The 13702-nt window shown below is 38.2% G+C and overlaps 1 protein-coding gene across 2 annotated transcripts in view; it reads right to left on the minus strand.

Annotated features, from left to right (window-relative positions):
* Positions 1–10361: 10361 nt before the first annotated feature.
* TBC1D15 (TBC1 domain family member 15) overlaps positions 10362–13702 on the minus strand; it is a 67188-nt gene continuing 63847 nt past the window's right edge. For both annotated transcript variants that reach the window (XM_024576482.3, XM_024576483.3), the window contains 3 exons: positions 13022–13138; positions 12407–12493; positions 10362–11684 (listed from right to left, as the gene is read on the minus strand). In XM_024576482.3, coding sequence (XP_024432250.1) covers positions 11463–11684; positions 12407–12493; positions 13022–13138 — 426 coding nt within the window. In that variant the 3' untranslated portion in view covers positions 10362–11462. The remainder of the gene's footprint in view (positions 11685–12406; positions 12494–13021; positions 13139–13702) is intronic.

The raw sequence follows: 13702 nt of genomic DNA on the forward strand, positions 1-13702 counted from the left end.
GCAGCATCATTCCTAATAGCCAAAAGCGGTAACAATCAAATGTCAACTGGTAAGAGAAAATATGGTATGTACATACATATTAATATAAAGGAATAAAGTACTTATACTAAAACCCACTTCGTTGTATATCCTAAAAGGTAAATTTATGGCACATGAATTATATCTTCATAAAGCTGTTATTTCAAGGGGTGCAGTTAAAAAGCCTTATTTCCCTCCTGTATTCTATGTAGCTAAACCACTTCCCTCCCAGCCCCCAGGCAGGTGAATGGAAATTACTCTCTGGAAGGGTAAAACAGGGCCTCTGGACTGAAAAGCACCACACAGAGTTGAGAATAGGGGTGTCATCCCAAGAAAAGGGTGATTAAATGAACGTATGCAGTGGATACTGAGACTCAAGCCTCAGGAGGCTGAGAGCAGGTATTTAGCCTCCAGCCAGGCAAAGGGATTAAACGGTAGACCGTCTATAGTCACTACAATTTTCCATGCTGCTAAAAATGCTTAATGCAGACATGCCTTGTAATTCTTTTTTGCCATATTGACCAAGAGGGTTGACTTGAGAATGATCAGTCTTCATTAATAAGCAAAATATGACATATCTTATAGTAGTGTTCTCATTGTTTGTATAAAAACTTTCATAAGGGGAGGTTGATAAGAGACCAGCACATTTAAGCCCAATTTGAAATGGATAAAACTGAAGCACAAAGAGGACAGGGATTTATTTTGGGGTCGGTGAGGCTGTAGCTCAGATGAAACCAGAATACACAGTTCAAATGTGAAATTAAAATTCCCTCAGTCAATGGGAAACAAACCAAATGGTGCCCCAAGGAGTACCACCTCTTGTTCCTGTAGGATAGTATGTTTTGGGAGGAAAAACAAACCACAGAGCTTTCATGTTAAAAAACATGGGGAGAAAAGGCATACAACTGTAACTGAATAACAATAAAAGTCAAAAACAAACAAACAAACAAAAAAAGGTGGCCGGTGGCAGTATCGGTTCGGGTGCCATCAGACAATAATCATAGCATGTATTAAGGCTTATCGCCAGGCCCCGCGGTAAACACCGTATTTGTACTCACTGCATTTACTCCTCACAACTGGGGGAGGTATTATTCCCACCTACAGATAAGAACCCCGAGGGCTTGGAGACTGGCTATGATCACAAAACTAAGAAGCACCAGAGTCAGATCCATGACTAGCGGGCTCCAGAACCTGTGCCCTTACCCAAACAGCTCAGCTCTTCTGTTTCACATTCATGGGTACCGTGGACATTTCCTGAAATGAACCATTCCATCAGTTTGACTGAATTTTTTTCCCCTGACATCTGACTGCTGGAGCTCATAGAATAAATTCTCCCTCTGTGCCAAGAACGTAAAGCATCCGCACCCACCCTCCGCCCCCTCGAACTCCTTGAGTAAACAATTTGGGGGGATTTGGTCCAGAAGTACCACCTCTTGTTACCAGTCCGAAGTTTGCGTGTCTGAGGCTTCAAAAGGAACATTAGAGCTTGGAGCAAGGTAAGGTTTATTGACCAAGAAGACACCAACCTAGAAGATGGGAGTCCAGGAGTTCCTCAAGTCCATCTGATGAAAGTACAGAGCTCAGTCTTCTCTTCTGTCAAGAAGAGTGGAAATGGGAAGAGCTGTTTTTGTAAAACCTCAAGCTCCAAGCCGGAGCTGTTAGCCTGAAGGCCATGGGAACAAAGCAGGCTTGAACAAGATGGAGACTGAGACACTGAGCCTTTTACTCTGCTACACTATCAACACAATTCATGTTATCCGTGTTTACACAGGTATGGAGCTCTACATTGTAACCAAGAAGCTTTGAGTTAGTCATGGCAGATAAATAAGAAAAGGAGAAAAAAGCATGCAAAACTAAGATTTTTAAAAGCTTAACAAAGAATGTATAATATTTATATTTTTAAATCTATGGTGATGCTCTCAGACAATGTGAGAGTCTTTAAGATAAACTTAGAAAAGAGGCTGCCTGGGACCCCTTAGACCAGGCGATGCTTTCGCAGGATGGAGTCATCCCACCCTGTGAAGCTATCACATGACTCACCCACATGCAAAAGAATGAAAATGGACCACCGTCTTATACAACACAGGAAAACCAACTCAAAATGGATTAAACACTTGGACGTAAGAAATGCCCATGAATTATTTAAGCTCTCTCAAAATAAACTTCCACTCTTCTAAATTTACCTTATTATTCTGATTCCAAACTACAGAGTTGAGGAGAGATATGAAAAATTCAGCAACCCAGACATATGAAAAATATTGCAAAATCCAATTTAGAGAATGACCAAACAAAAAAATTTTTGTGGTAAAGAATATTCTTTTTTACAAGTGTTTTGAAAGGAGAGCAGGTAGGTCCTCATATCTGAATGATTCCCTCGTAGCCCTGTTAGGATCGACAGAATAGCTAGGAAAAAAGTCTGCTGAGGCTGAGTAATGGCTCCAGGATTCTGCCATCTGAATTCAGTCCACTGGGCCTCGGTTGGTGCATCTTTATTCCTGAAACTTCCTCCCTAAGAAAAGATGGGTCTCTGCCAAGACCAACCCATACATTCTGGAAGTTGTAGCTTATGAACCTAGAGTTTCTTTTGTTACACTTCTTAGATATGAAATGTCAATGAAAGGGATTCTTTTCCTCTCTACCGTCACCAATCAAAACTTCAGCACAAGTCATACTAAACAGAAAAGGTTAAAAGCTAGTTTAGAAAATACTATTAGTTCATAGGAGTGAAAGAAGCTAGTGAGAACCATAAGCCTGGGTTTCTCCCCCTTTGCAAAGTCCATTAGCCTTTACATAGAATCCTTAAAAGCTCTGAAAATCAAGAGAATAAATATTTGTCCAAAGTTACCCAGAAGTTAAATTTAAATTGAGCAATTTAACAAAGGTAAGTTTTCTGGCCTTCATTACACCTTGACATGTACAAGCAAGTGTATCTTGAATTTTGCCCTTTTAGGGGAGAAAGGTGGAGAGGGGGTATAGGAGCATCTGTGTATTATTAAATAGCATGACTTCTATTAAGAGTACAAAAAGTACCTGAACAATTTGACTTAGAAAACTGAACAATTTAAATCTTTACATTGTCTAGTTGGGTTAGATACTATTAACTGCTAATGACTCCCTGGCTGGCACACACTCCACTTGGCACATTTAACAGTTGATTCAGGTAACAAACAGCACGTGACCCAAATTTTCTTTGGGTGCATCAGGCATACTGTGTCCAAAGTAACACCAGCTTGCAGTGTAATTGCTGAACACTTAGACGTACCTCAATGGTTTCCCCACCAGAGAGCAATTTGCTTTGCAAAGTGAGCCTGTGACCCACCATCGATGAGATTCTAGGCCCTTGTACAACCAGGCCCTGCATCTAAAGCAATGTAAAAACAGCACTGTTTGTTTTTAAAGCAGTCTACAAACCCATTGGGCCTTGTATCTCCAATAAGACTAGTGTGGTGTCGGAAAACATCTGTTATTGACTGTCACCGCAAAAGCCCATTTCTGAAGTTAATAAGTCTTTTTAATTAGAAAAGCAGAACCAGAACTGGACTGCTCATTGATCATAGCTAAGCTTCCTGGAATTTGTTCTTTTCATTCTGTCTTCTCTTGCACAGAGAGATGTGTGAGGAGCAATATACTAGTTAGATAGTTACAAACACAAGCTTATGTAACAGTGACCTATTACATTCTAATTCTAACTTTAGGTATTGGACTACCATTAGGCCAACATGGTATTGCTGATTTCTGGTAATTCTTAGAAAAAGAGATTCTAATTTTTTAATTATATTTCATTAATTATGCTATTACAGTTGCACCAAATTTCCCCCTTTGCTCCCTTCCACTCAGGATCCCCCCTTCCTCAGGCAATCCCCACACCATTGTTTATGGCCATGGGTCATGAGTATAAGTTCTTTGGCTACTTCATTTCCTATACTGTACTTTACATCCCCATGGCTGTCCGGTAACTCCCTATTTGTACTGATTAATCCCCTCACCTCTTCACCCATTCCCTCACAACGCCTTCCCATCTGGCAGCCACCAAAATGCTCTCAGTATCCATGGTTCTGTCTCTGTTCTTCATTTGCTTAGTTTGTTTTTTAGATTCAATTGTTGACAGATATGTATGTCATTTTATTGTTCACAAATGTAGTCTTCTTTTTCTTAAATAAGACCCTTTAACATTTCATATAATCATGGTTTGGTGATGATGAACTCCTTTAGTTTTTTCTTCTCTGGGAAGCTCTTTATCTGCTCTTCCATTGTAAACGATAGCTTTGCTGGATAGAGCAATCTTGGCTATAAGTCCCTGCTTTTCATGACTTTGAATATTTTTTGCTATCCCTTCTAGCCTGCAGTTTCTTCTGAGAAATCAGCTGACAGTCATATGGGAACTCTCCCACAGGTAACTAACTTGTCTTGCTGCATTTGAGATTCTTTATCTTTAACCTTTGGCATTTTAATTATGATGTGTCTTGGAGTGGGCCCTCTTCGCATCCATCTTGTTTGGGCCTCTCTGGCTTCCTAAATTTATATGTCTATTTCCTTCACCATATTAGGGAAGTTTTCTTTAATTATTTTTTCAAATAAATTTCCAATTTCTTGCTTACTCTTCTTCTGGCACTGCTATGATGCAAATGTTGGGCCTCTTCAAGTTGTCCCAGAGGCTGCTTACACTATCCTCATTTTTTTGGATTTTTTTTTCTTCTTGTTGTTCTGCTTGTTTATGTTCCAAATCATTGATTTGATTCTCAGCTTCATCTACTCTACTGTTTCTCCTTAAGTTGTTCTTTATCTCAATTAGTGAACCCTTCATTTCTGACTGGGTCTTTATGCTGTTGAAGTCCTCACTCAGTTCCTTGAGCATCCTTATAACCAGTGTTTTGGACTCTGCATCTGATAGATTGCTTATCTCCACTTTGTATAGTTATTTTTCTGGAGTTTTACTTTGCTTTCACTTAGGTCATGTTTCTTTGTCTCCTTGCTTTGGCAGTCCCCATCTGTTTCTATGTATTAGGTAGAGCTGCTTTGACTCTGTCTCGGTAGTGTGGTGTCCTGTAGGGTCCAATGGCACAGCCTCCCCTATCACCCAAGCTGGAGACTCAAGGTGCACCTTTCCTGTGTGCTGAGTACACCCTCCTCTTATAATTGAGGTGTGATTAATGTGGGAAGGTCAATGGGAGGCCAGTCAGCTACAAGGTCTGACTGACCACTGACCACCAACCTCTGCCCTCTGTGGAGGATCAGCTGTGCAAGGGCAGGGAGGAGGTGCTCCAACGGGGTCTGTGGCTGTCCACTGGGTGCTCAGGCTCTGGGGATCCCCAGGTGGTGCAGGCGAAGGTCAGCCTCCACCTGCATTTTGCCTGGGCCACCCTGCTTGAGCTATAAAGCAATCTGAGATGGCTGCTACGTGTTCTGGACTTAAGAGATTCCCATGAGAGGCCACGCTGTGAATCTAGGCTGGCTGTTGCTATTGCTCGGCCTGGGGCCACTTAGCAAGAGGTACAGGGGTTGAGGGATCACTGAGGCCAGCTGTTGCTTGTTTGACAGGATTTAGAAAGTTGTGAAGCATGAGCCAAGACCAGCCGTTCATATGGAAGTCTCTGTTTACAGCTTGGGAAGGCCCACTAGTTGGGTGTGAAGGAGTCCCAGGGGGTCTCCGGGGAATCTCAGAAGCCTCAGGATGAAGGGTAAATAAAGTCTGGCTCCCTCACCCAGATGTCTAAGGAACTAAGATAAGATGTGTTCTCATAGCCTAAGTCTGGGTACAATAAACTGTATTCCCATAATATTGAATGGGTCTGCATGCACAGAATCACACTGTTACAGAGTATTTTGGCTCCCTGCCGGCTTTGTTTGCATTTAGTATATAAGGGAGGTAGGGGCTTCCCACTGGTGAACATGCAGCTTGCAGCATGCATGGATTGCCCACCCTGGATTAAAGGTACATCAAGCATCCCCACAGCTTTGCAACTTTTCTTCCGTCTGCCTGAATCCTGTAACCTGTCCAGCCTTGAAAGGTTGCAATACACAAGGGATCTCCATGGTCAAACAGTGTTAGCCAGGTTGATGGAGTCTCAGACACTGCACTGGCCTACCGGCTCTGTGGGTCAATGGGGGCTAAGGTTCAGAAAAGGAGCAATGGCCTCTGCCTGCCTGTCTGGGAGAAAGCGGTCCCTCAGCTCCTCTTGATCCCAGTCACTTCACTTTCTCTCTGTATGCCACTGGTGCCAGAGCTCAGAGTGAGTGTATGTTTCCATGCGAGTTCTTTATGAGGAACTGCTTGGGACTCCGGCAGTTGCACCGACGCAATCCCTGCTGGGTTTTGCCACCGGAAGTTATGGGGACTTATCTTCGTGGCACTGGAACCGACCCCTGCGCTGGGGCACCTGTTGTGCAGCTGGGACTCCTCACTGCCAAAATATCCCTCCCGAATTTTTACCCCCTACACATGGATGTGGGACTAGCCCGCTCCACGTCTCCTCCCAGTCTGGATGGATGTGGTTTCTAATTCCACAGTTGTCAGACTTCCATTCAACTCAGTGTCTGATGGTTCTGAGTTATGGTTGTTCTATATTTTAGTTGTAATTTTGACGTGGGTGTGTGAGGAAGTGAGCTGTTTACCTATGCCTCCATCTTGACTGGAGGCCTTATCAATTTTTTTTTGTTTCCAGTGACTTCACAAACAGTGTAATTTCCCAAAGGCTCTAAGAGTGCTTTGGATATTCAAAAAGAGTAGATAAGTATGCCCAGTTTAACTGCCCTAACCAACCCTACATTTGCATCTAAGAGCAACACAACATTTTTCTCTATGGCAAGATGGACAGCCTGAAAAAGAGAGGAGTCTAATTACAAAACACTGCAAAAAACACTTGTAATCAGACAATCCTCAAAAATCTGCAAGCGAAAGTCCCCATGAGGGCCCCAGGGGAGAACAGGCCGAATACATGACATCGTTCAAACAGCAGTGCGTCCACATGAAAAGCAGAGACATTTTAGTACTCGGGAATGACATGAGGCACTGAAGGAACCTTTTCAGATTCATTCAAATTTAATCATTTCATGTTTAGAAGTGACATCGAAAGTTCATCTTCAAAATGTGGGAATGAACAGGCGAATCTACATAAAATAATGTGCTAAGATGACTGGCATCATTTTTTACCAAAAATAATGACCAAAACTAGGACAAATACACCTTACAGGGTATCCAACCTCTTGGCGTCTCTGGGCCACACTGCAAGAAGAGTTTTCATGGGCCACACATAAAATACATTGCAACACGTAATGACACACACAAAAATCTCATAATGTTTTAAGTAAATTTCCAGTTTTGTGCTGGGCTGCATGCACAGCCATCCTGACCCATGGGGTGGACACCCCTGCCTTAAAATCAAGAAACAACTTTTTAAAAACTTAGGGACTTGTATACCTGACCACAGTCACAATGTTCACCCAAGGAGACAAAATATGTGTGGTAGTTCTCTAACTTCAGGAGGCTCAGAACCACTTGGATGCCTGCTAAAATGCAGATTCCTCGACCTGACTTCCAAAGATTCCGATTCCATAGGTCGGAAGTATAAACATGGCCATGAATTTTGATAATACAGACCAAGAATTTGGTAATGAGCCCTCTGAAGATATTTTAACTACTGAAGGCTTAGCACATAAAGTCATTAGCATGAGTCATAATTATTCTCACATTAAATAATTTATCACAATGGTTCTCCACTTTGAGGAAAATCAGAGAATCTTTTAAGAAATGATGTGACGTCCCCCCAAACATGCATGTATACACACAAGGCTTCAAATATGGTAAGAGGGTCACACACCTTCTGAAAACCCCAAATAAAGGAATTCGAGCTCCAAAGACATTACCATGTTACATAGTTGCACACGAGTCAGGTAAAATACTAGGTTCTTCAGTAAACATTTTGAGTTACTTTACACAAACTATATTTAATAATGGGCATAATTACATGAATTTCCTGTAAGAACTACTTGGCATCCATAAAAACCCTTGGAAAGTCAAGTTCAGCAAAAATCACTATCTATCCCAAAAGAATGTTTTCCTTCCTTAAAGAACTTCAGACAACATCAAGATTAAAAGTTTCTAACACACAGAGATGAGGAATTCTGGACACACAAAACAATCAAAATAGGGATGTTCTTAAATGCAAAAAGGTTTCCTAAAGACTCATATCAGAAATGAAAAACCTGTTTATTTAAATTAGATATTACTTCAATTTTTAACAACTTTAAGTATCACACAATACCTCATATATTTTACATGTTATATTAAGGTATAAATAGAGCATCTTGTGAAAACTGGAAAACAATCTTTAAAAAGTGAGGCTAACAAAGTTAGCTGAATTACCTATTTCAGCAATCTCAATAGGTCGTTTACATAGTATTTGCTAACTGGATTTTGTGGACTCTGTTTAAGACTTTATCTAGCATTCTCTTCATGCAAGGACAACAAAAGCAAAAACAAACAGGATTATATCAAACTAAAATCTTTTTCAGGGTAAAAGAAACCATCAACAGAAAAAAAACACAACCCACCAAATGGGAGAAGGTATTTGCAAATGGCATGTCTGGTAAGGGGTTAATATCCAAAATATATGGAGAACTCAAACAATTCATCAAAACAAAGTCCAATTAAAAACTGGACAGAAGACCTGCAGTCATTTCTCTCGAGGACATACAGATGGCCAATGGGCACATGAAAAGATGCTGGACATTACCAATCATCAGGGAAATGCGAATCAACACCACAATAAGGTATGACCTAACACCTGTCAGATCCACTGTTTTCAAACAAAACAAGTTAACAAAAGTTGGCAAGGATGTGGAGAAAAGGGAACCTTCATACGCTGTTGGTGGGATTGGTGCAGCCATCTTGAAGAACAGTACAGAGGATCCTCAAAAAGTTAAAAATAGGATACCGTAAGACCCAGCAATGTCACTTCTAGGTATTCATCCAAAGAAAACAGTAACACTAATTCAAAAAGATATACACATCCCTATGTTCAATGCAGCATTATTTGCGATAGCTAAGATATGGAAGTAACCTAGGTGTTCACTAATACATTTGCAAATAATGTGTTGTATATATGTAAATATATATACACACTCATATACTATGTATATACACACAATGGAATATTAGCCATAAAAAAAAAAACCCAAAATCTTGCTGTTTGTGACAAGGGTGAACCCAGAGGGTATTATACTACATGAAATAAGTCAGACAATGAAGGACAAATACGGTATGATTTCACTTAACATGTGGAATATAAAAAACAAACAAAACAGACTCACAGATATAGAGAACAAACTGATGGTTGCCAGAGGGCAGGGGGATGGAGGGAACTGCCACAAAGGTGAAGGGGCATAAGAGGAACAAACTTCCGGTTTTAAGTCACAGGGAAGTAACGCATAGCATGGAAAATAGTCTAGAAGATCATAGTAACTTTGTACAGTGACAGGTGCTTACTAGACTTATTAAGATCATTTTGTAAGGTATATAAATGTTAAATCACTATGTTGTACTCCAGAAACTAGTAAAATATTGAATGTCGACTATACTATAATAAAAAATATCTAGCACTATACTGTATTATCACTTCCATATCATAAATGTGCTACATATAAATTCAGGCGGTTTAGTAAAAATGTTTTAAAGTAGTTTTATAACAAAACTTGACAGAAGTTCAACTTGTTAAATATATTAAGATTTTTTAAAACTCTGAAGTAGGTATCCCATTATGTAGTGGAACAGACGTCCAAATACCCCGGTCTCGGAAGAACAAGAAGGACATCAAGATGTTCTAAGCAATTTCCTGAACAGCAGGAAATGAAAAACTGGAGATGCTGAGTTTTTGATCAGTTTACTTCTTTTTTCTGAACAAACTTACTCATTATTAACTGATGAAAGATAACACATATGATATTAAAAACTAACATCTAATGGTTCTACTGTGCTGATTGTCAGTCACCGCTCAAGTAGGAAAAGAATTTCATTTGGTTCCCTAGCTTTCTAGGGGGGATCTATCTATTAGACCATTTTAGAACTGCGTCACATTTTATATTATTAACATCAATTGCAGGACGTTGCTTTACTGTGTCACATAATTATATCCTGCAAGGCAATACTATGCCCAATTTCATGCCGGTGAACGTTTTTTTTTTCAGTTATAAAAGGAGTCATTTTTCTTTCCCTGTTTCACAACTCATTCAAACAATTGTTTCAATCACATAAAAAATATGAAATTTAGTGGACCCACCTTGATTTTTTTCTCCTAATGAAGAAACTAGCAGACTATTTCTAGGTATAATTTAACTGAAAACACTACTTTAATTTCAAATTTATTTTAATGATATGTACAGGAATCAACAAATTACAATTAAAATGGAATCAGTTATGCTAATTCCACATAACTTAAAATCATGCAACACTGCATGGTAAAAACAACAGTTTTGTTCATATACAAAAGAGCACTATCTTGAGACTTGTGATAGTATATTGAAATTTTTGACAAGCTTTTGCAGAGTATTTTATAAAAATTTAAAGACCTGATTAGTTAGTACATTATTAGGAAAGTTAATAAACATTATTAGTAAAGTGAGGATACAAGCAATTAACTTCAAAATTATACCATGTAAAGGGTCGAATGTAGTTTCATGAAATAAATGCTTGGTTAAGAAAATAGTTTTGAAAAAGATTTTATATTGAAGCTATGTATTAATTTTGTCAAATCAGGTTATATAAATCAACAGTCAAGTTTACTCAGTTAAAGAAAATATGCCTATCCTTTCTTATACTCATAAATAAGTACTTATACAGTCTTTACATACAAGAGAAGAAAAGTTCAATGTAAAAAATATACTGCCAATCCACTTATTATGGTTGAAATAGCTCTTTACACATTAAATTGCATTGATGAAAATGTCCAATTTAAATCACATTCAACCAGCATAAATATTTAAGCTGAGTACTGTTGTAAACAATGGAGAAAAACAGATTCTTTTATTTTGTTACTGGGCAGCGATCTATTTCTCAGCTAGAATGCCGCAGCAAGCCTTAACATTTAATTTAATCAAATCCAAACCCACTAAACTTTGAGTAAACGAAGTGAATGTTTTCAAAGTGCATAATTTCCAACTCATCCACTTGTAATATTTATCCAATTCCAGTTCATCAGCAAGAAAATAAAATGTACTCGGCTATAAAAATACTAAGGAATGTTATTGAAAAAGAAAGGCTATTTGGTAGAAGTAACTACAAAAATAATTAGTGTAAATCTTTGTAAAGCTTTAATGCAAGAACATCAGTACACTTTCTTTCCATAAACCTTAAAGCATGATCATTACCAAGATTTTAAATTTCCACCTTTCAAGTACTGGGAAAAAAGTTGCAACAAAGTGTCTCTTCAAAAATTAAACAACAAGAAGGATCATGCAGGTGTTAATCTGCTAACACTGGGGGACACTGGTATCTGAGGTGGGCTGTCATCTCTGGCTCCACTGGCAGCAAGCACAGGCAAGGAGGTACTCTGAAATGCAGGCGGGGGACAACTAGCCCTGCCAACATTTTCATCTTCACCTATGTCCGAATCTGGGGTTGTGACTTCACTGCCCTGAAGTCCCAGGATCTCACACACTGCTTGTGGCAATTCCTGAATATGAAAAATCAAACACAGAACCATCATGCACTATAGAAGGAAATTAACCACAAAGTAACACTTCTAATTAAGACTACACTGATTCCAGAATCCGAACATTTGTTCTAACAGTGTAACTGTTGTGTACCCTCTCAAACCTTCCTTCTCCACTCCAGATGAAATCCTAACCACTTTTTTCACTAAGTCTATTGATCTTCTATTCTGAACTAATCATTCTGCATCCCATCCTACCACTCCCACAAACATATAGTTTACCAATATTTAGCATTTATTTAATTCTAATTATTTTTACAATATCTTACTTACACAGTCCTTTCCCCTCAATACACAAAGGTTCCATAAAAATAAGAAGGTATTACTGACATGTTTTCAACAGAATAGCTACCAAGTAAGTGTTTACAGAACTGAACCAAAATAAGTGTTTGGAACCATGAACGAAGGACACAAAGACCACTGCTTAGTTAAATTCCACAGACTCGCTGGTTGTTAGAGAAATGTTTTCATTACTTCTGCCATTGTGCCTAGCATTATTAATCAACTTTCCAATTATGTTGCTACAAATCTATGATAAACAAAATGCTAGCCAATGCTTTGTGTCTGGCTTCAACTTGCTAAAACTGCCATTTATATTACTTCTAAGAAAACTTCTTTCCTGACCTCAACCCACCAAAACCATACAAACAAAAAAGCTTGCAATTATTTAAAATACTGTATACCTTGCATTTTACCATCTGTAGAGAAATTGCTTCTGCCTTGCATAGTATATCTTCCACATCAATTTTCATGGACAATTCATTGATATGCTAAAATGAATCAATAAAATAAAATGATAATCAAAATTAAAAGCACTACTATGTTCTACTATATAATGTATTACGTTATATTTCACTGCAGATAAAATCCTTAAAATAAATATATTCACATACTGCAAATAAACAGAAAATTCAATATATCTATCCTTAGACCCTCTTAGATCGCTTCATGTTTTAAAGCTAAAAAATAACAGATAAACTTAAGGAATATTTAAATCTAGCATCTATCTCAAGTCTACCACCTCAAAGTTATAAGCAAAATACAATTTTTTTTTAGAAAACTAAACTACATAAAAAAGCATTTGTTGAATTTTCTTTTTTCTTAATTAGCCAGGTAAAAACAACGGGCTAATATGCATTTGGTGAGCTGTCATTCTCAGTCAGGCCTAGTGCTGTTACTGATACAACTGAAGTTACTCAAGCGATTCAATAAAGCTCCCAGAAAATATTTTGTGTATCAGTCCAACCAAATAGAGAAAAGAGCCAAAATACTAAAATTTAAATGAAAGGAGTAACTACCTTAAGTATTTCATTAAAGCCATAATGTTTTTCCATTATTTGCTGCTTTTCAGATTCCAGAATAGCACAACAGAGAAGAAGATGGAAATTTTTACATGGTAGTTCAGTCCACATTACCTAGAAAACAAAACAACCATTTATTAAAATATATGAATTCTACAATATTTTCCTCATATATACAATGCTGAACAATAAATGACTTCTACACAAAGCAGAAGTTGCCTAGATTGGTAGATCTACCCATCTTCTAGTTAGCAAGTGAGGTTACCTACAAAGTAACCAATGTCAAGCTTAACATTATGTGACTCTGATGAATTTCAGATGTGGCTCTTTGGGTAACTATAATAAACAAATCACTGAGTCTAACCAGTATGATCCATGGCATTAATTAAGAAGCCACGGCAATGAGGTTAAGTTTAAGGTGTCAGGGTTAGAGGCACTTTCAATATTTTTCTGAACTTTCAATTACATTTCTTACTTTTAAACCACCCTCAGTCTCTTTAAAAAGAAGAAAGCTAAATTCTATAAATAAAAAAAAGATTCATTTACACAATGCATGGAATCAAAAACACCCAGAAATAACTCTACACTTTAAACATCATATTTACTTTTTTATTTAATTATTTTTTTAGGGCAAGAGGAAGAGAGAAAGAGAGGGACAGCAACATCAATGTGAGGGAG

This window comes from Desmodus rotundus, chromosome 3 (genome assembly GCF_022682495.2).
Source record: "Desmodus rotundus isolate HL8 chromosome 3, HLdesRot8A.1, whole genome shotgun sequence".
Classification (NCBI taxonomy): Eukaryota; Metazoa; Chordata; class Mammalia; order Chiroptera; family Phyllostomidae; genus Desmodus; species Desmodus rotundus.